The following is a 20,940-nucleotide window of genomic DNA, read 5'->3' as shown; positions in this document are numbered from 1 at the left end:
TAGAATATATATACAGGATATATTTTATTGAGATAAAAAGAGCACTACATTAAAACTATCTTATTACTATCTATACTTTTTTACTATTAAACTGCCAGAAAAATCATATTCAACAAACCATACAGAACATAATTCACACATAAAAAAACGCAAAATGTGCAAAATTCAACATAATATTCCATTAATGAAGGTCACATTGTAAAAATAAGCAGCAGTAAAAGGTCACGTGACTGCAGCCTCCTTGTAAGTTTCTCACATTAATCCTACCGATCTAACCTTTTCTTTCTCAGTCACTTCCACTGAAGTAGCTGTATTACAGTACAGTGCTTGAGTTGCTTAGGTGAACACTTGAAGTCTCTGTAAATTCCTTTCCATGCCATTATCTTCCAGTGTTAATCATTTATATACACAGAGGTGAGTTGAAAATAAATTAAATATAGATGAGAGTGCAACAGTAGCTATGAAAAAAAAACAAAACAAACAAACACTTAAAATACATTTTAAATGAAACTCATATACACTGGGGCATTTTTCTATAAACACACTGTGCAAACTTTAGGACCTGATGAGTACCGAATTCACTTTATCTTTCTCATTTAAAATTCAAGACTTTTTAAACACTAACTCCACTTACGTACTCTTCATCTCAAATCACATTACAGTAAAAAAAAAAAAATACACAGAATTATTAAAAACTAAATAGTGAAAACTAATACTGAATCACTACAGCCACCTAGTGGACAAAAAGCATCACTGCAACTTTAATCACCAAGCATAAGAAATAAATCTGATGGAAATGAAACCATTTGTTGTTGTTTTTAGCATAAACTTAAATCTGTCCCTGCTGAAAAAGACAGATGCAGACCACTACAAACCTTTTACCTTTACAAACCTTTATACTGAAATCATGTCAATTACATTCAAATAATACAAGTCTCTAAGAGCCAGTAATTCCACTCCATTACAACATATTATTATTATTATTATTATTATTAGTGTTACAATTCATTATTTAAAATACAGTATTAACAATACTGTTAATGAATGTGTGTCATTAGTCTACATGTAAAACAGTGGAATAATTTAACCTTTAAATGCTGTGACTTAGTGAATCATAATATTTTTATATTGTTACAATAAAAAGCCCATATCCCTCTGCAAATTCATGGTTTCACCACTGAAAAGTCAAATGAGAATTCCAGCATATAAACTGCACTGTACAGTATCAATCATTTACGTACAGTAGCATTAAAAAAAACTGCAATAGGACAAAATACCGCAAGTTAATATGTAAAATGAGGATATTACTTGTAATGAACACACTATTGTACAAGTTATTCTCTTTAGTGTTTAAAATAAATTTGTCTTTCGAGTACCATCTTTTCATTTCCCTTATTGTTTCTACGGTTGGTGTAAGACAGAGGTCACTTGGGAAACCACACACCTTTCAAAATAACATTAAAATACAAAACCATTTCTCATTTCATATGTTGCTTTTGCTGTCACACCTGAATCAAATCTGTAAATGCACATGACACAATGAATGGAGTTTACTATTTCAAAGTGTAAAAGAAATTGTTGACAGTAAGAATTCAGAAAAGTTAGCTAGCTAACTAGCTAACAATCTGAACTGTACAGCATCTTCAGCACAGTATGTCTTCCCAGGTTGACCCATGGACACAGTAAAAGACCCTTTTTATCCAACAAGTATGGTGCTTTGGATTAAACTTAATACCATTGTTTTTGGAATAAGAATGTGTCTTCAGTTAAATCCAACATGTCCCGGTGCTGCAAATTTTATAAACAAGGAATACCAGCACGTTAAGCAACTCCAAAATTGTCATCCATCTCCATGGCTGACGTGTTTGGCACTGAAAACCACTGCTGCAGCACTGACATCCAAAAACTGGCTTCTATAGGAGAAGTTGTTTCTGACTGGACAATGAGGCTCATCCAAGCAGCTAGAGAGGTTACAGGTGGTGCATTTAATGATGCCATAGATGTGAGTTACGGTTTTGCAGTGTTTGATGGTTGCTCAGTCATTGGGACGTGGTAGTGATTTAAACCTCAATCTACAGTACACTGAATTTCACTACTATGGCAAATGAAACATTTTAAATGCACAGTGTAATAACAGTGGTAACATACTGTTGGATGCACTGAGGGAGAGAGCGACACTGCTAACGATATGGCAGTGTCATACAGCCTGTGGTTGTCCTTTGGTTGACTTTTCCTTGAGTGTTCTTAGAACGAGGATGGACAGTAATAGTAAAGGTGGTAAGAGTTCGGGGGACCAAGAAATGATGTGAGCACAGGTCAAGTCTTGGGTCCCTTATTTGGGTTTGGGTAGATGAACAGACATCAGGCAAGCCTCTGCAAAATGATACGTCAAAGCTTTAAAGGGTCAATCCCAGAACAGTTAAGACAGCTATTAGAGATCAGCATCACTCTCTGGATACATGAATAGCTTTCCTATATATTTACTCGAAAAAAAAAAGGGATTGGCACTCATACTGGAACGTTCTCTTTTTGAAAAGCTAATTTGCTATTTTACAGATGTTTCCATCCAAGGAACAAAAGCTTTTAGATTGTGTTTTTTTTATTTTCCATTGTCATATAGCGACTGTTGCTTCATCCTTGTGACTGGAATCAAGTTTTTTCACTGGATATCTCCACACCTAAGCTGGAAAAAAAGTCTCAAGTTAATCTTTCAGTGTAATCTTTCCACTAGTACAACTTCAACTGCACATGTAATCTCCGGTATTTAAAAGTTGTATCAAACAGCTTAGAACATTTTTCCCGCAAGATCAGCATTAGAGGTTGATGGTAAGTCAGTGGCCTTTAGACATCAATGGCCACCCCGTGTTTGGTGGAGATCACATCCCTGGTTCCTGTCAGATACATGAGCACTGAACACAGGTGAGGAAGGGTCGCTGTGGTGCTGACATACAGCCAGTAGGGGATCGGTGCCGTGTTGCCGAATGGGCACACCCATAATCCATGGCGCACGGCATCCCGGACGTGGTGCGTCGCCATGGAAATGAAAAGCATCCACGGCAATGAGCACCAAGCATCTTTGAGGCGTCCGATCCACATGAGGAAGCGGAGGGAGAGACAGAGCACGGGGATGAGAGAGGAGCAGTGTAGAGGAGGACGCTGAGGGAGAGACACGGCAGCCTGGAGGGAAAGTGGGAGAGGGAATGATGGGTACAATAATATCATTCTGCAATCAACAAATATCATTACTGCCAGCTCTTAGCTGCAGGAGTTCTGCAGACCTGTGAGTCAGAACCCTAATACTGATCAGCACTTTGCTCGATTTCCATCTGATTTCTAAAGGCACTTGTTCAACAGATAAACTATTTCACATGTAATCGCTTAATACATCCAAATATCTGAGACCATTTTCCTACTCTAGTGAAACTCTAGTGAGTCTCAGACTTTTGGACCCCGTCGTGCATTCTGTGCAATTCTAACAGTGACTGCCCCGAAATGTCTTCCAAATGTCAATGTTTTACTTACTCATCAAAGTTGAGAATAAAAAGCTCAACACCTTATTGCTGCTCTGAGAAATGACAGGAAACTTTGTTTAGCTATACTTTGAAAAGGGCTGCAACTAACGACTATTTTAATAGTCGACTAGTCACCGACAATTGAAACGATTAGTCGACTAATCGGATAATTATAAATTTTTTCTTAAATTTAGCATGAAGTTGCTTTAATTATGTGGCAAATGATAATAAACACAAGAAAGATCATCCAAATGTGCAAGATGGCATGACAGGGATGTGGTTTTTGACACTGACATCTCTGGAAGAAATTGGTTGAAAAGAATACTTCCTCTAAGTTTTCTGAAATGTGATCCCTAGAAATATTGTAATTTGTATAATCTAGAATGTTTGTCTCATCAGACCAGAGAACCTTTTTCTTGATGCTCTGAGTCCTTTCAAAGGTACTTGGCAAACTCCAAGCAAGCTGTCTTATGCCTTTTACTCAGAGTGGCTTCCATCCAGCCACTCTATCATAAAGGCCTGATTGATGGAGTGCTGCTGAGATGGTCGCCCATGTGGCAGGTTTCCCATCTCTGCAGAGTACTTCTGAGGTACTGTAAGAGTGACCGTTGAGTGACTCCGTTCACACAGCGGAGTGCCTTTTTTTTTTGCTGTTACTGTTAGCGGGAGAGAAAGAAAGGAGATGACAATAGGCAATAAGCAATAGGCCCGGGCCATATTCTAATCCCAGCCACTGCTGCAAGGACTCAGCCTTGATAAATGGTATGTGCTTAACCAGGTGAACTAGCTGGGCACACCCTGCCTTTGTAAACTATGCCCAATCTGTTCAATTTTACACTTTACATGGTAGGATAATTTGGATGATACACCTGACCACTGGTGCTTTTGTAAGTGAGAGATTTAAATTAAAAACTTGTACTTGTCATCATGACTTATTAAGCATATCATGGGGAACTATGTCCATTCAAAATTAATTCTACTACACAAATTGGACGGGTCTGAATACTTTCTGAAGCTTCTGTGCTTCTTTAAAAATGACACAAATGCCCTGAATTAGTTGAAGAATGATGTGAATGAAGTGTGTTATATCAAAAAGAATCAGAATATTTCTCCAAGAAAAGATGGCTGGAGCCAGGCAAACACATCATTATGCAAACACCTACAGACTCTTAATAGACTGATATTTCAGGATAAATTAAACATAGTTAAAGGCCAGATGCTGCAACAAATACAGTATCCAAAATTGGTATTAATTAGTTATACAGTTTTTCGGACAAACTGCAGGTTTGTCGACCCTCAGTGCAGGTCTTACCTTGAGTGACAGGGATCCAGCCATATAGAAGTGGTCCAGGTCTATGATTGATGCCAGAAGACCAGCCAGCAGCACCTCATACAGATCACTCTTTTTCCTCAGTCCAATAACAACCGCCCATGACCACAGCCCCACTAATCCATGTGTGGCATTGTCCAAGGCAGCACGCAGCCACAGGTGGTTTTGAATGCCCGACAGCTGGAGGGTGTGGTCCGCCACCACACAGAACATGCCAAGTCCTGCAGACGCCAGCAGGGAGGCAGAGCTGAATGTCTGTAGGAGGGCTTGGGCTTTCTCCGTCTCCACAGCCAAGCTGAGAGGTACGGGAGCACTGTCTCTCCCGAGGCCCACCCCCAATAACGGGGACAAGGAGGGGGAGGAGTCAAGCTTGGAGTAGAATCCTTGCATGTTGACAGATGGCTGTGAGGGCCAATTGCCACTGAAGGTCAGCAAAATTCAGGTAGACTGGAGAAGCAAAGAAGGAGAGGGATTAATGAGGAGGAAAATGGAGCAGTGGGATAAGGCTGAGTTACATGAAATGATTGGAGCAAAAGGAGAATGAAAGGCAAGTAAGAGAGGGGCACCGTATTGGTACTTTACATCAGATATCTCTTCTGCATTCAGTCATCTGAAGCTATTAGGGCCCATGTGTAAACAATGTATATGCACCGAAAAAGCATTTAGTAATAGTAGACAAACAGTTCTTTAATGTAAAAATAATATGTTGTGAAGATGTGCGCCTCTGTATAATGTTCTGTTTGGAGCTTTTCACTTGTCTACATAATGTTTTGTTATAAGCCAATTAGGTTTGAATTACTTTGATATTTTAAAAGGCTTATGCAGTTTTAATGAGGGCTAACAGGTTTAGCCCACACATTGCTATTAAACTACAATAACTGAAATCAAGTGTGGGTAAAATGCAGTGAAACAGTGTGATAAACCCAGGACCTAGAATAGATGGATTTCATCCTCTAATCCATTTTCCTGAAAAACTAAATTCAAACCACAGTACACTATCTGCTTGTAACACTTGAGCACCCCCGCATTTTAAAATCAGCTGTAATACACTCCCATGAGGTTTTGACAATGTGCCACAGTACATCAGGAGTAGAATAAAACAAAAGCACAATAAATTTCATTGTCCCACCGGAGGAGGAAATACTCTTTGTCTCAGTCTCACACATGAGAGAGAATAAACATGACATAACAGGCATCTCCAGCACCACATTGATGTGCATTTGTTACAGCAGCTTCTATAAATAAATCTTCCCAGCATGGAGGTATGTTAGTGCTGTGTCTTCAATATACTAACTGTGGGTACGAATAATGTATGCAAAAGGCTTGTATCACCGCCGCTCATGGAGCCTTGAACCCGGGGGGGGGGGGGGGGGGGGGTGTTAAAATAGGTCTCTGTTTCTCACGCAACTGGCTGAAATGTAGGACAGACTCAAATGGCAGTCTCTGTCTGCATTCATCTCACCGCAACAAAGTCTCTTATCTCTAGAAGAAACAAAAACCGTCCCGGTGTATTAAATGTTAATTAGCTGCTCTTTTTTTTGTTTTTTGTTTTTTTAGCAGCTCCCGGTTACCATGGAGCATCTGTTGTAACGTCGACCAACTGAGGTTAACGCCATTTTTTTATTTGTCCGACAATTAAAATATTAATGTTAAAGTGTTTAAAAGAAAAAAAATAGATGTCTCTTAAGCACATATGACTGAACTACAACAGCATCACTGACGATGACAGCTAGCTAGGAGCTAACTAGCTAACTGTCAGTGAGGGATGCTGCTTTGTGTGGGCGGACATCAGGTTTCACGGTTAGCTATGCTACAACCTGAAGTCCACGACACGACACGCTCCGCTTACAATTAAAACACACAATTCAACTGCGCGTTGGATAATTCATGTGCCTTTAATGGCATTTCTGAGATACCGGATGATAAATATAACGATACTCACCCCATTGCCCCGCACTGGTTACAGCCTGCTCTTCTTCTGTTGTGTGCTGTGGTCAGGTCAATGGCCGACGGCGCTGTGCTGCCGCCCACCGGTCATGGGAGGAACAGCCAGATACACGGTCCCTGAGGGAGAGCGTCACTGTCTCTGAGGAGGCTCCAGTCTGATCCCAGGACCTTAGGCACAGTTTAATCATTGATGATGATGATGACGAAGTCCACACTAAAAAGAAACTCCCCTAAAAACAGCCTAGATGGGAAAGTGTGGAAGTTCCCAATAATATAAAAATCTACAGTAATATTGAAATGTAATAAAATGTTAACAATTTTATTAAAATGTCCAGTTATGGCCTTTTTAAAAAAAAAAATCTTTAATCAATGCTGCAGTCTTACATTAAATATTTACTGTAAATATTTTAGCCAGTACAGTATTTAGTCCAACGTCCTGTTTGATTGGCTCACTGCCCGCTGTTCCACTGCGTGTTGTGTTTTAGAGCATCTGTATGGCGTTATGGGCCCTGACAGCTGCTGTGCCTGGATTAAACATTAATGGAAATGAGGATAAAACACGACCAAAATAGCTGTTCTGTTGTGCACTCAAAGACATACATTTTTATAGGTTTACAGACCATTCTTGATTATTGTGGTTGGAACAGAGAGCTTAATGATGAAAGATTAATGGAACATAACTTTAAACTTCCAGTTCAACATGGTGTTGTAACTATTCAAGTGTATGAAGAATCTTCATTTGGAGTATATATAGTATATATAACTTGCACAGCACAAACTGTTCTGGTATAAGAGGTGATTTATTTTGCATTAATTTCAATTCAATTTTATTTTATAGCCCCAATAATAATATACTTTACAGGGTAAGGTTGAGACCTTACTTTATTATAGAGAAAAACCCAACAGTTCCCACAAAGAGCAAGCGCTTTGCGACAGGGGGGAGGAAAAACTCCCTTTTAACAGGAAGAAACCTCCAACAGAACTGGGCTCAGGGTGGGCGGCTGTCTGCTGAACAGCTGTATATACTATAGGTAGTGGTGTTATCAATAATAATGATAAATAACAGTGGTAATAATAGTAATAATGAGTGTTGTAGTGGTGGATCTGGATCCTGCTGCTCCAGAAACAGAGATACCCGCAGAATGAGCACAGAGAGAGAGACAGCGAAGAGAAACACAAACTACGGGAGAGAAAAAATACAAAGCAGCAATCAGAGATGATAGATGTAATATTTTGTGGCTGCAGTTTCTCTCAGCACCACTAGAGAGGGAAAGAGACAACAGAATGAAAAAACTGACCAGGCACTAAGTATTCTAATTGATTACATACAGTAGCATGTAACATGGAGTGAATATTGTGAAGTGACTCACTCTCTGGCTCTCTTCTTAAATGTAGAAATTGAATTTTTTCACAGCAGTTAAGACGCATGTTTCAGAATTAAGGATTCAAAATGTGTCTGAGACATATGATAAAATATATGCCACATTTATTTGTCTTCTGGTTTAGTTACAATATGTGACAGGCAGAACGATCCCAATCCAGAACCATTACTGACAGATGATGTTGGTTCCCATATTTCATGTTAGGGGAACCTGCTGAGTGGAGCGTTTTTAAATAGGTGTGTCAGTTCAAACGCTGAAACTTGCCAGGCAATAAATTTAAATTTCACCACTCGCCTAAAATCCAATTTTAATAATGTCTCTATTAAACATCCAAGATTATATCTGTACAGACAAGTTTAATACCTTTTAATGGGATGTCTTTAATGAGCCTGGTTCTTTTTACCGTATCTCAGTAGGTAGTCGTTAAGAATTTCAAATTCAGTCTGGAGTTTGCCTTTTCTCCATTTGTGCTGTGTCTGCCCTCTGACAGTGTCTATTGGGTGATCTTGTGTGGGTTGGAACCTCATTTTCCCATAGTGCTCCATTATTACTGATTTATTGGACCAGAGCTGCAGTTACCACAGTTGCTCTGTAAATGGAACGACCTGTCCGCTCTCCAGGGAAACTCGAAGCTCAAAAACATGATCCTATAATGTTCTGGATCCTGTTGTTCAGCTTCCCGGTGAGCTGTGTCAATTTTTGAGGTAGGACACAAAGTGACTCACCAAGTGGGCAGATTTTGAGTATATTCTATATATTTATCTGTTCAAGAATAAGCCACACTTTGTGAAAGGAGTGACAAGATCAACGTAATCACGACAATTGCTACAATTTGGAGAATGAGGCTGGGGTCTTCGGTGAGTAGCATTTTTGCACTGTGCATAAATCTTGGACAGCAGTGTTGATTGTGTGGAGAAGCAATGATTCCAGTTCTTCACAGATGCGGTTGATTTGAGAGGCAAACATCATCAGGATTCTAGCCGCCTGGCCGAGTTGAGTTTCAGAGCTCATGACAAAATCCCTGCCAGTGTTCCTTCTTTTCTCCATTTCCTGACCTTTCAAGACGCATTTTTGTGACGTGAAATAAGTGCCAGTCTTTAAACATGTGCTACTGATGTTCTGTGGTATGCAGGCAAATATCAGGGCAGACCTAAAGAAGACAAAAACATTTTGAGTTTGCATATTCTTATATTTAAACACTTCAGTGAGAAGACGGTGATTCATCAGCAAACATTATACTCCTGCTATGAGCACCAGGCTGAACTGTGGGCTGTCTGTTATGAAGGCGGCCTTAATTGATTTGTGGGTCACACGAGGACTGAGGGCAGGGGAGATATGAAATTAGAGAAGTGGGATTTACCGGGAGCTTGAATTATTCAGCACCATGGAGAGAGACACAGTGACAATGACTGCATTTGAATGTTTCAGCACCACAGACAGCGTACAGGGGAGGAGGTTGTCTCTGCTGCCCTCCAGTGGCTGAATACAGGACTTTCACTTTTCTCCATTTATAAAAAAAAAAAAAAAAAAAAAAAAAAGTAATGTAATGTTTTAGATTTAGTCACCAGTGTAAAGTTATGAAACTATGAAAGATGTCGCCAGTTTAAGAGCAGGACAGTGTTGCAGGAAAAATGTGGGTAATAGCATTCATCTCCAATATGTTTTTCTGGCATTTGTGAAAGAAAATTTGTAAAAATTTAGAAAATAGAAAACTTGGACACAGATTTTGTGAGTAAATAACACATTGCTGCCAAAAAGCAAAGGCACAAGTGTATTCAATGAGCCGCTTGTTTTCATGGATTTAATGTATATGTTACTTCAAAATGGTGTGGAAAATAAATTGGAAAAATAATCCCAGGAAGAAGGACGAATGATGGAGAAAACTAAGCGTGCATGTTGAAAATGTGTGTGGAGATGCTCTAGATTGGGAGCACAAAGAGCAAGTTAATATGCTGTGTGAGAAAGTGGAAAACACAGAAATCGTAAAATGAGCTTGAGGGAGACAGACAGGAAAACCAGAGAGGCAGTAAGTTGAGTGTTTAAAGAGGCGAGAGCCAGAGGCCAGGGCGGAAGTGAGAGGGAAGCAGAGATCGTGTCATTCATCCAGTTATCAGTGAAAGGTCAAACTAGCCATTAGAGCAGAGCGAGGCTGCTGGAACTGACAGGCTGCGGATGGCGAACCCACACACGCACACACTCTTTCCTAGATACTTGCGGTTAATGTGGATCACATTGCGGTTGCCGACAAAGAGAACATGGCTAAACATTTCAACTGCCATTTAATTAAAGTGCAGTTGAAATATCAGGTGAAAAGTTCTGTTTTGATACTCAAAGTGCAAAAAAAAAAAAAAAAAAAGATTTCTCTGCCTGTTTACAAGACAAAGAACAACAAGAACAACAAAAGACTCCTCACTGCTCTTCTGTTGTACTCTCCTTGCCCTCCTTGCTCACTTTGTGATTTGTCATTGTAAATATTAATTGGGTTCTTATTGACAACCCTATTTAAAAAAAGAGGACAGACGGGCCAGTATAAGCAAGGCAAGAAGGAAGGAAAGAGTAATGAATGCAATATCCACGCAAGCAGATACACTCTTGTCTGCACACACACACTTCCACACACACACACGGAGGACTCCAGCTGACAGCGGTTAGATGGTGTATTGATTTGTCCTAGGTCTTCAGATCGGCCTGCCAGAACTTGTCAGAATAATGACAGAAAGGGGGCTTGAGAGAGGAAGGAGAGACAGTGAGACAGATTAAAGAGAGAGAGAGAGAGAGAGAGAGAGAGAGAGAGAGACGGAGAAAGAGAGGTAAAGGTCAAAATGGGAATTTTGACTGACTGCGTCTCCCATCTTATTTTCTTGTTGAATACCAGTATATCTGACCATATGTGTGGTCATCTGCTTAATGTATAGTTAAAATTTCACTTGCCACATACTGTTGTTTTGACAGTTATAACAGCATACTTAAGCAAGTCAATGGCTCAGATCTGGGAGCACAGCGGCATTTCAAATAAGCAGTCAGGAGACCATAAAAGTTTAAACCAAACTTATTTGGTTGAGAAATTATTGCTATAACAGTTTGTATGTTGGGTAACTGGCTGTGACGGACCCAAGAATTGATTCTACTTTTGCTCTAAGGGAGCTTGTGGAACAAAAATGGTATTCATCAGGTGGAGGATCTCTTGAGCAACCTTTCCTGTGCAGACCTGCGAACCAAATCACCCGTGCACTGCCAATACAGCTCATCTGAAACTGTAAATATACTTCTCCGGCCCAGCCAAATTGAGAGAAAATGCTTTCTGCTCGGTCACAAGTATCGATCTGGAAAACTTGAAATGAAGAAGTGTTTGTTTATGGCTGTTAGGTTAAAAAAAAAAAAATGCGTCACCACTATTATTACACTGAAAAGTTACTGGGACTGTGTTTTCATGCGGGTTTAAAAATTGATGTCTTTGTGCTCCAGCACTGACACCTCACCTTCATCTTGTAGCTATCAGGAGAAAACTGGCGGTGTAGTGATATTTTCTGTTCTCAGTGTTTGAAAGTCAAAATGAGTATGAGGCCAGCGTGTCATCATTCATTGTGAAATGGTCACATTTAATGGTTGAAACCTGTCATTGTATATACATCTATAAAAAAGACCCCAGGTACAGGTTACGACATTCTACTGCTAATACATACATTATTATTATTATTAAATAATAAACTTTTTGTTCAATGTTAAAGTTACATATCATAGTTTACAAAATAGGATCAAGGAGAATTAAGCCATTATGAATGTCTGAAAAAAAAAAAAAAAACATAAAAAAACTAAAGTCCTATATGTGTGTTTTTATTATTTGTCCATAAAATCAAAAAAGAAAAAAAAAATACAATAAAACACATCAATATTCCTTTGAATAACATAATATTAACTGGTGATATTGGCTACTGAAATGTAAACTGCAAAAAGACATTTTTTTAATGTTTTGTAAAGGCGTTGGAATTTGGAAAGCAAACAGATTTGTGTTATTGTATCTTACAGCACAGAGCAGAATGGAAAACCAACATAGCTCATATGAATATTTCAATATCCAACTTTGTCGCCGTCATTACAAAGTCAAATCAAAAACCAAACATGGGTCAGCAAAGAATTGTTCAGTCTCAAATCCACTTTTTTGTTTGTTTTTTTGTTTGTTTTTTGTTTTTTACAATCCAGGTCCTCCTTGCCAGTCGCTGAAAGCAGAATGTAAAGCTAATTGTCTAAATAAGCCAGACTACCGTTACTGAATTCTTCAAAGTGTTAGTCCTCGTATCGAAAAAAACCACTCGCTCCTTCAGTCTGATTCAGTCGTTGGAGGCGAACAGATTCAGAGTCCGATTGAGTATTTCTGTGACTTCTTTGTTAAATGGTAAGTTTACACAAACAGGAGCTGCAGGCTTCCTCAGATTCGTCCCAAGTTTGATTCCTATACCGTTTAAGTAGGTATTGATAAGGTGTTGTGCGCACACACACACACACACACACACACACATACACACACACACACACACACACACACAACTTTCTGGGGTTTTCAACCCATGATGAAGGCAGGCACAGGCTTCGGGAAGCTCAATGAATTGTTTGGAACCGTTTTGTTGGGGGTGAAGTTGAGTCTTTGGCATGATGATTTAGCTGTATGGGGACTGCTATGGTGACTATACACACAAACACACACGCTCTCTATGTGTTTGTCTGTGCAGTGCTACGATTTTAGAGGAAAAGGTAAAATTAAGACTATCAATTGATCAATAAAAAAAAAAAAGACAAAAAAAAGGTGAGGAGACTTTTTTTTCTTCTCTCATCTGATGAGTTGATTTGTCCTCCAAAACAAATCAGTCTGCCGTGGCCCATCAAAGCCACCAGGGGGCAATATAAGACTGTAGGTGCTGATATCACTGCTGTTGTTGTGGTTGTTGCTGCTCCTGTTGCTGTTGCTGTTGCTGTTGCTGTTGCTGTTGCTGCTGCTGCTGTTGTTGTTGTTGTTGTTGGTGATGATGATCATGATGATGATGAGGATGCCACTTTCAGAAGTTCCTCTGATGATTTTCTTTGACACCATTCAATCAAAAAATGCTAAATCGCATTATCATCGTCTGATTTCATGTCTAAGTAACCTTGGTGAGTAACTGTGTGATGGACAGAAATGATCAATGCACTGTATCCTTGAAACATGTGCAAAATAGAAAAAAGACCAGCCTCCTCCTCCTCCTCTTCCTCTTCCTCCTCTTCCTTGTCTCCCTTCAGGAATAAGACCTTTAAATCTGGAGAGAGAGACAGAAGCACAAATTAGGCATCTTGTTTTCAGTGCTGGAACATGTACTGAGCTCCTTTTTACTAAAGCAGAAATACCTCATAATGATGATGGGGTAGGAAAGAGGAAAATTTCTCATACACTAATTTCTATTCATACCGTTGGACGTTTTTGGCATTTGTGGTGAAGTAACTTCAGATATTCAAATGAAACCATCGGAGGAGTTTGGAGGGGAAATGCCTCTTAAGTGAAGCTTCTAACAACTCATTAACATCTGAAACTTGGTGAGGAGCCTTATGGAGATACTGCTTTTTTCTGTAAGAGGTCACAAGTTGTGATCTTGTACAGGACTTATATTTTATAAGCTTATCACATTTTATATTTAAAAACCTTACTTTGTCTGCCTTTGGTGTGTGTGTTCACATTAACACATTACCATTTTTGAAATGCCTTAGGCCTGTATTACAAAAACAAATCAGTCTTTCCTGTTCAGGAAAGATAATCGTAACTGCTCCTACCACATTTCCAAATTCGATGGTTGAATTGGAGGAATGTGCCTTTACCATATTTACCCAACTGTGTGGATAAAATGAGCAGTAGGTTGGCCTGTTAGGGATGCAGTCATGTTTAATGTCCTTTTCTTATGTTATTCAAGGGGTGTTTGTCAGTGTTTCTGCAAAGACCACTTCCTGTTTGCACACCATCACAGTCAACTTAGCTGCAGTTCAGCTCTTCAGCATTCACCGTTCAACACCCGCATCTTCGGCAGGACACTTACTATTACAACATGATTTATGGAGTAAAACCTGTAAAATTAATGAAATGGGACAGCTTTGGATTGGATTTTACTTCAATCTCTTTGGGGGGTTCTGCAGAAAAATATGAAGCAACTGCTCCCCGCTGGGTCATAAAACAAACTCAGCCAATCGTTGTTTCTCTTGTTCTATTAAACATGCTCTCGACATCAATAGACATGCATCGACTTGCCATTGTATGACTGAATGGCTGAGTTCAAGATCAATTCAAAGATGAGGTTGGGGTTGTCGACTCATTGCAAGAGGTGTGTGTGTGTATGTGTGCGTGTGCACTCTTACCACATGAACAGCAGCAGCATTCCTAACAGCAAAGGGGAGAAAAACGTGAGGACCTTGGCAGCTCTGCCGACTGGAGGTTCAGCCTTTTGTGGCGCGTTGGAAGACGGTATGGGGGAGGTCTTAGTCTCTGGAGAACCAATGAGAAAACACAACAGTCCTTAATGAGCATGTTTTTAACTGACTCTCTAAATTCTTGTTTTGCTTTTTCCTTCAGCTCTTTTTTTTTAAAATTCCCGGTGCTAAATGTCCAAAATGTCTTTTTGATGAATGGACAGTGAAAAGTTCATCATACCAGGAAGAACCAAACAGAAAGGGAAATACAGTGCGGAGTGAAATCAATTCTAATCTGCAAGCGCAATCAATATGGGACTTGTCAAAGCAGTTATGAAATGAACTGGACAAAAAAAAATCTCACTCATACTGAGGCTGCAGGGAAACGAGGATTGAGAAGGACTGACAGAGCAAAATAGATAATGCATGAAGACGGAAAGAAGAGAAAGGGAAACAGGATGAGGTAAAAACCCTGTGGTAAAGGAGACCGTGAAGGCTGAAAGTTAATATCTTGCAAGGAGAGATGGTCCAGTACACATTTACACACCCATAATATACTGTATATTCAAATTATTCTGCACATAAGGGCAGTTGTAGACTGACTGGAGTCACAAAAACATTCCTGTCTCAAAAAAATCCCAGAACAATAAATAAATTAAAGAAATTATGGGAAAAAAAAGTCACTGTGACACACTCTTACGTTTCCAGTCAGTCCAATTACGTACAAATTAAAAAGCTTGTGGCAAATACTGAAATGCTGAAAACGAGTGTGTGCTTAAGATATTTTTAGTGCCTCAGTTTGGTTCTACATTGCATGACAAATAAAAATATCACAGTTTAATGTTGTATAAAACAGGGGTATTGCTACAGCTGCAGGCAGCGCAATAGATATTAACTCATGCACCCAAAGCATTTTTTTTTTTTTTTACTGGAGAGAGTATATGATTTCCCTCTCCTTCCAATTAATGATGGCTGTGTAGTATTGTGTTGGGAGATATTAGAAGGAGGCAGCCAGGTGTGAAATAGTGAGAGAGAGAGAGAGAGAGAGAGAGAGAGAGAGAGAGAGAGAGAGAGAGAGAGAGAGAGAGAGAGAGAGAGAGAGAGAAGAGAGAGAGAGAACTAGGGCACATTTAACATGTTCAGCTGCTCGGTGCAATACTTCCTGCCTGCAGCAAAACACTGTGCTTTGGAGTGATGAAGGGAAAAAAAATTAAGCAGAAATAATGTGATGGTGACGAGGAGAGACAGTTATGGGATGTAAGTTGATGTAACAAGCTAGTGGAGGACAGGTAAAGAGAGGGAAACGAGGCGATGATGTGAGGAGGAGAGGGCCGGGATAAACAGCGGCGGGGAAGAGGAACAGGTGAAGGTAGAGGGAGGGAGCATGCTGAATGGCTTGAGCTCTGATGGTGATAGTGTTGATGTCTGAGGCATTGGGATGCTCCAATGTAAGAGATGAGTGTCAGAAAACCATGAACACAGCATATACATGATCATCAGGTGGTTGGTGATGATCCGTGTGGAAAGAAGGAGCCAGTAAGAGGCCCCAATAAAACCTGTGGCAAATACAAAAATGTAAAGTTTTCTTAGCTGCCAAATATGGTTTCTTCCTGGGAGTAGGTGGTGGTGGTGGTGGTGGTGGTGATAAGTTCAAAGAGCTTCAGTCATTGTTGCGTTTATACAATACAGGAGGTTGGAATACGCTACAGTGACTCACTGTTACCAGCTAGCTGGTTAGCATGCAAGCGTCAGGCTAGTAAAGGAATTTGATGAAAAGTTTGATGCTGAACCAGTAACATGATTAAACAGACATCAATGCTGACATTGGCCATGTAGCAATAGCAGAAACATACATATAGCACCTTTAACCCGCTAGATGTATTTTTCTCAAAAGCCTAAATTTTAAGATACAGGTGTGTACCTTTTGACTTTTTTGACAGATATTTTCTAACTCAGTTTCTTAATATTCTGATGATTCAGCCGGCTGATTCAGACCGTCGGTCAGATTTCACTGTCTGTAGGGAAACTGAATGTGACTTTCACTTCAAGAACCCTGGATGCCTAAAATAACAACACCTCCCATTATGCACCTTTGGTTTTTCTATGAATTTAAGCAAAGTCTCTTTTTTGGAGGCAGCATATAGAACAACAGGACCTTAAGGAACCTCGGCGCTGGCTTCAACATTTATCTGTGGCGGTGGCTGAAACAGAAACTAAGCGTTTATAAATAGTTTTCGACATGAAGGATATAAGAACTGATATCTAGTGTTGCAGGTTTAGTGCTAGACAGAGTCCAGTTTCTGTCTCACACAGTGGGTGAGGCAGGAACATGTCTTAGATGGCTGTGACACTAAGACCGGCTGCAACTGTTTAAAGCTTTAGATCTTGTTTTTACTTCCTGGAATATGATCGCTAGGCAACGGTCCAGTCAGCCAGGACGGGATTTCTGAATGTCATCTGTCTGCCACTCCACTTTCCTTGTGATTCGAAATGAGGCTGTTGATGCCAAGAAACAGCAGAGGAGACACCTCAGCACAACTAGCTGCCGTTGTGGCTCATCTCCATGACGCATGGGTCACCTCAGAGGACAGAGAGTAACAGAAGCAAGTAAAAAAAAAAAAAAAAAAAAAGGACTTGGAGGAAATGTGGCGTGTGGTAATATAACAGAAAGACAGAAAGGAAATGGAGAAAGCGTAACTGGGTGTTTAGACTTCACACAATCAATGAGGCACAGGAAGTCCATTCATTTCCTTTTTGGCTGAGCAGCCAGGAAATATTGGTCAGTGTGTAGATGTTAACAAGCTGGTCATCTGAAAACAAAAGAAAAAAGGTCGCTCTGGCTGAACTTTGTGGTTATCGGTCCGATCATTGACAGGCCATCACATATTCCCCTTTTTTTTTCCTGCTGATGTGATTCTGCTTCATGTATAATTACAGAATTGCGAATGCGAGTTGATTCCCATCTAACAGCCTTGTTTCTATTAGTTTAAGTGAATGTGTGTATTTCTTTTAACAGCCTTTGTGCAAAAACATTCACCAGCAACTCTGATAAATCGTTGCAATTTATCGCTGCTTTCGAGGTAACATGACATTTGTGTTTTTTCTTACTTTTTTATAAACAAATTTATCCCTGTGGTCTATTTTATCATCCACTGTGATGATAAAGAGCGGGGCACCATGCAACAGGGACCCCATCTGGACCTGAACAAATGATGGTTGTGGTTATATAAACCCTCCACACCTCTGCGCCATGTTTTCTTATTTATTTATTTACTCGGTGAAGTGGAGGCAAACAACTGTTGCTGTAGTGGCACGACTTGAGTCTTGACATCAACTTGAAAAAACCTGTTCTGTCAGCTCTTCTGCATCCTCTCTTCTTCTGCATGCCACACATCCTCCACCACTTCTTTTAAAAAATAAGAAAATTCTGTTTTTTTTATGCACAAGTAAAAAAATGTGCATAAAAACATGCCCATGAAAAAGCAGCCACTGTTTCTTAGTAGTTCTCAACTGCCTTCATTTTAATGACCGGGGGGGGGGGGGGGGGGGTTGTATACCCATCACAGGAAACAACGGCCAACCCTGATATCATTTTATATATGTCAACAAAGCAGTTGTAGCTGTGCAGAGATGTGATTCAGGAAGTAACATCTGTAAAGAAAGTGGTGGAAGGCCAGAAGAGGAGAAGGGCACAAAGTGTGAGGTAGTTTGAGTGGGAGAAAGACTGAGTGATCAATAGCGAGAGAAGTGAGAGGAGAGGGAAAAGAATATGACAGAAAGGGAGAGAGAGAGAGAGAGAGAGAGAGAGAGAGCTAGAGGCAAAACAGAGGAGAGTGAAAGAGAGAACAGATAAAGGAGAGAGGGAAGGGAAGCAGTGAGGCGGCAGCTGGATCGAGAAAAGGCATGAGGAGAATCCCAATAACCTCCTGTTCTTTCCCTGAGAACAGGAATAACACAATGTGTACTGAGTGAGTGTTTACGTGCGTGTGCACTGCATGTTATCAGAGGGAAGTGCTGTGTGTGTGTGTCCGTGTCTGTGTCCGTGTGTGTGTGTATGTGTGTGGTGCTGTTTATACACGCTTATGTATGAGGGAGAGTTAGAATGGGCTGCGTGTTCTGTGTGTACCGTTGAGCATGTGTTTGTGTGTTTCCAGGCATGTGAGGGCTCGGCCACTGTCGCCCGTGTGGTGATCGGCGTGTAGTGCCGCTCATGGCAAACAGGAGTCACTGTTGTACTGCAAAAACTGACTTTTCAACGGACAGAGGGAGAGAGGGAGAGAGAGAGAGAGTGGCAGACCACACATTTTCTTATGAATAACTTTATGTTCATAGTGACAGTAAGTCACAGTCAGTAAGGACAGGTCCTCACCCCTTTGCCCTGACAATGTAAATTTCATGTTGCACAGCTGATGAGTGAACACTTATGACCTTATATCAATACTGATGAATATTGATACAAGAGGTTGCAGTAGTTTTTTTTTTTTTTTTCAGCAGCCATGATCAGCGTCTGTTAACCTTCCTCTCAGGCAGAGTACATCCCAACAACCTCCGCCTACAGCACTGGTGTCAGCGCATGGTAACAAATGAAAGTGACCTGGGAGAGTGTATAAGCATGGCTGATGAATTCAGAGCATCTCTCATGGGGAATATGGCAGGAATAGTTCAACATTTTCAGAAATACACTTGTTTGCTTTCTTGCATAGAGTTAGATGAGATCAGTACCACAACTTCAACACCAGCCTGTTTAGAAACTGGGGTAAACAGCAGCCTGGCTCTGTCTGAAGGTTAAAAAAAAAAAGTGCACCCACCAGAACCTCTATAGCTCACTAATTATAATCGTGTGTTTAATCTGTACAAAATCCAGAGTGTAGAAACAAGAAGAGCTCTTATGAGGGGGTTATGTATGAGAGATTTTCTGGCTGGGTGTAGCTACTTTGTTGTCCAGCACCCAGTAGGGACTCCAGGAAGTCACTGCTCCCTGTCAAGACATAGTCTGCCACCAGATGCCCCACAGAACTACTTTTGGTTTTTGTAAAAATATGAGAACAAGTGCATTTTCCACACACAGCACATTTATACACAGTGTTCTGAAATAAAGTTTGTTTTGCGATCCTGTTTTGAACATCATTATATAGTATTCACCGGGCTGATATGCAGCTGACGACTATGCAGACAAACACTCCCTAGATTTGCAAGACCACAGCAGGAATGCAAGTTAGACAGTGTAAATTGGCCACATACACTACAAAGCCTTTTCCCTGTGTTTAGTCATTCAAAATGCATCCTGCCATTTTTGCTTTGCTATTCCAGCGTGGTCGGAGAGATGTGCACAAAGGAGTGTTCGGGCTTGGAATGTACGTTTTGTTGTTCAGGGATCATCAGTGCGTTGAGAGATTTTGATTTGACAAGCGAGCCATCCTTGATCTCTGCCCCATGCTGAAAAGGTGCCAACTAGATAATTCCCAGAAACAGTTTTTGTCCTTTGTGTGTGTGTGTGTGAGTGAGTGAGAGAGAGAGAGAGAGAGAGAGAGAGAGAGAGAATAGGTGTTTGTGTGTGTGTCAGGGAACACAATATAAAGATCTACAATGTATTTCATGCTAAATTATCATTTATCATGCATAAAAAACCTAGAAAGTGTAGTGTTGTTGTACGATAAGTGAGCCAATTTAAAGTTGTAGGAGAGAGATGTGAGCGTTTTTTTAAAAGATGGCACCATTTTTCCCTGAGGCAGTGTGCAGGCTCTCAGGCTGATGTGTGCCGATTTGTCTGGAGGCTGCTGGATCTTATAGCTTAAGCTGCGATAAAAATTCAAGGCTATCAAACGCTTATGGTGTACTCAATTTAATGATAAAGAAAGTTATTAACGAAACTTAATTTCATACCTAACTGGTCCAGGAAATTTACTGTGTGACAGCCGTGGGCACAAAGAGCAATGTTAAAAAAAAAAAAAAACATTATAGGAATACGGTATTATCTTCACAATGATTTCTACAGCTCATGGAATACGAGACTGATAAAAACCAAACAGCATTACAGAAATACTTGTAATATTTCTCCATACAGTCAGTGTAAGCCCTCGGTCACTCTATCTTTATCTGTATCTCTATAATGAAAAAGTATCATTAACTACTGACTACTTATAGACTCATTCGGGATTCTTATTAGCATTTGGCCTTTTCCTTATCTTTATCTCAAACTATTAGCCACTTTAGCAACGTGACTCATGGTGATGTTGGTCGGTTGGTCCACCTCTTTGGTCCACATTGCAATAACAACTACTGGATGAATGAATTTCTGTAAAAACATTCATGGTCCCCAGAGAATAAATTGTAAAAACTTTGGTGA

General features: G+C 40.2%; 2 protein-coding genes across 3 annotated transcripts in view; both read right to left on the bottom strand.

The window, feature by feature from the left end:
• Positions 1–6,899, bottom strand: tmem267 (transmembrane protein 267). Its single transcript, XM_071465358.1, has 3 exons — positions 6,785–6,899; positions 4,825–5,289; positions 1–3,177 (listed from the first exon to the last, which is right to left on the bottom strand). The coding sequence occupies exons 2-3, from the start codon at positions 5,230–5,232 to the stop codon at positions 2,842–2,844; spliced, it is 744 nt and encodes a 247-aa protein (XP_071321459.1). The 5' UTR covers positions 5,233–5,289; positions 6,785–6,899; the 3' UTR covers positions 1–2,841.
• A 4,842-nt stretch (positions 6,900–11,741) lies between these two features.
• cntfr (ciliary neurotrophic factor receptor) overlaps positions 11,742–20,940 on the bottom strand; it is a 230,217-nt gene continuing 221,018 nt past the window's right edge. For both annotated transcript variants that reach the window (XM_071465293.1, XM_071465294.1), the window contains exons 10-11: positions 14,544–14,670; positions 11,742–13,459 (exon numbers count right to left, since the gene is read on the bottom strand). In XM_071465293.1, coding sequence (XP_071321394.1) covers position 13,459; positions 14,544–14,670 — 128 coding nt within the window. In that variant the 3' untranslated portion in view covers positions 11,742–13,458. The remainder of the gene's footprint in view (positions 13,460–14,543; positions 14,671–20,940) is intronic.

The sequence above is a fragment of the Trachinotus anak genome, unplaced genomic scaffold (assembly GCF_046630095.1).
Source record: "Trachinotus anak isolate AG129_WGS33_773 ecotype Australia unplaced genomic scaffold, CSIRO_AGI_Tana_v1 ptg000028l, whole genome shotgun sequence".
NCBI classification, from domain to species: domain Eukaryota; kingdom Metazoa; phylum Chordata; class Actinopteri; order Carangiformes; family Carangidae; genus Trachinotus; species Trachinotus anak.
The sequence above is the reverse complement of the archived record's forward strand: the minus strand, read 5'-3'. Positions and strand labels throughout refer to the sequence as shown.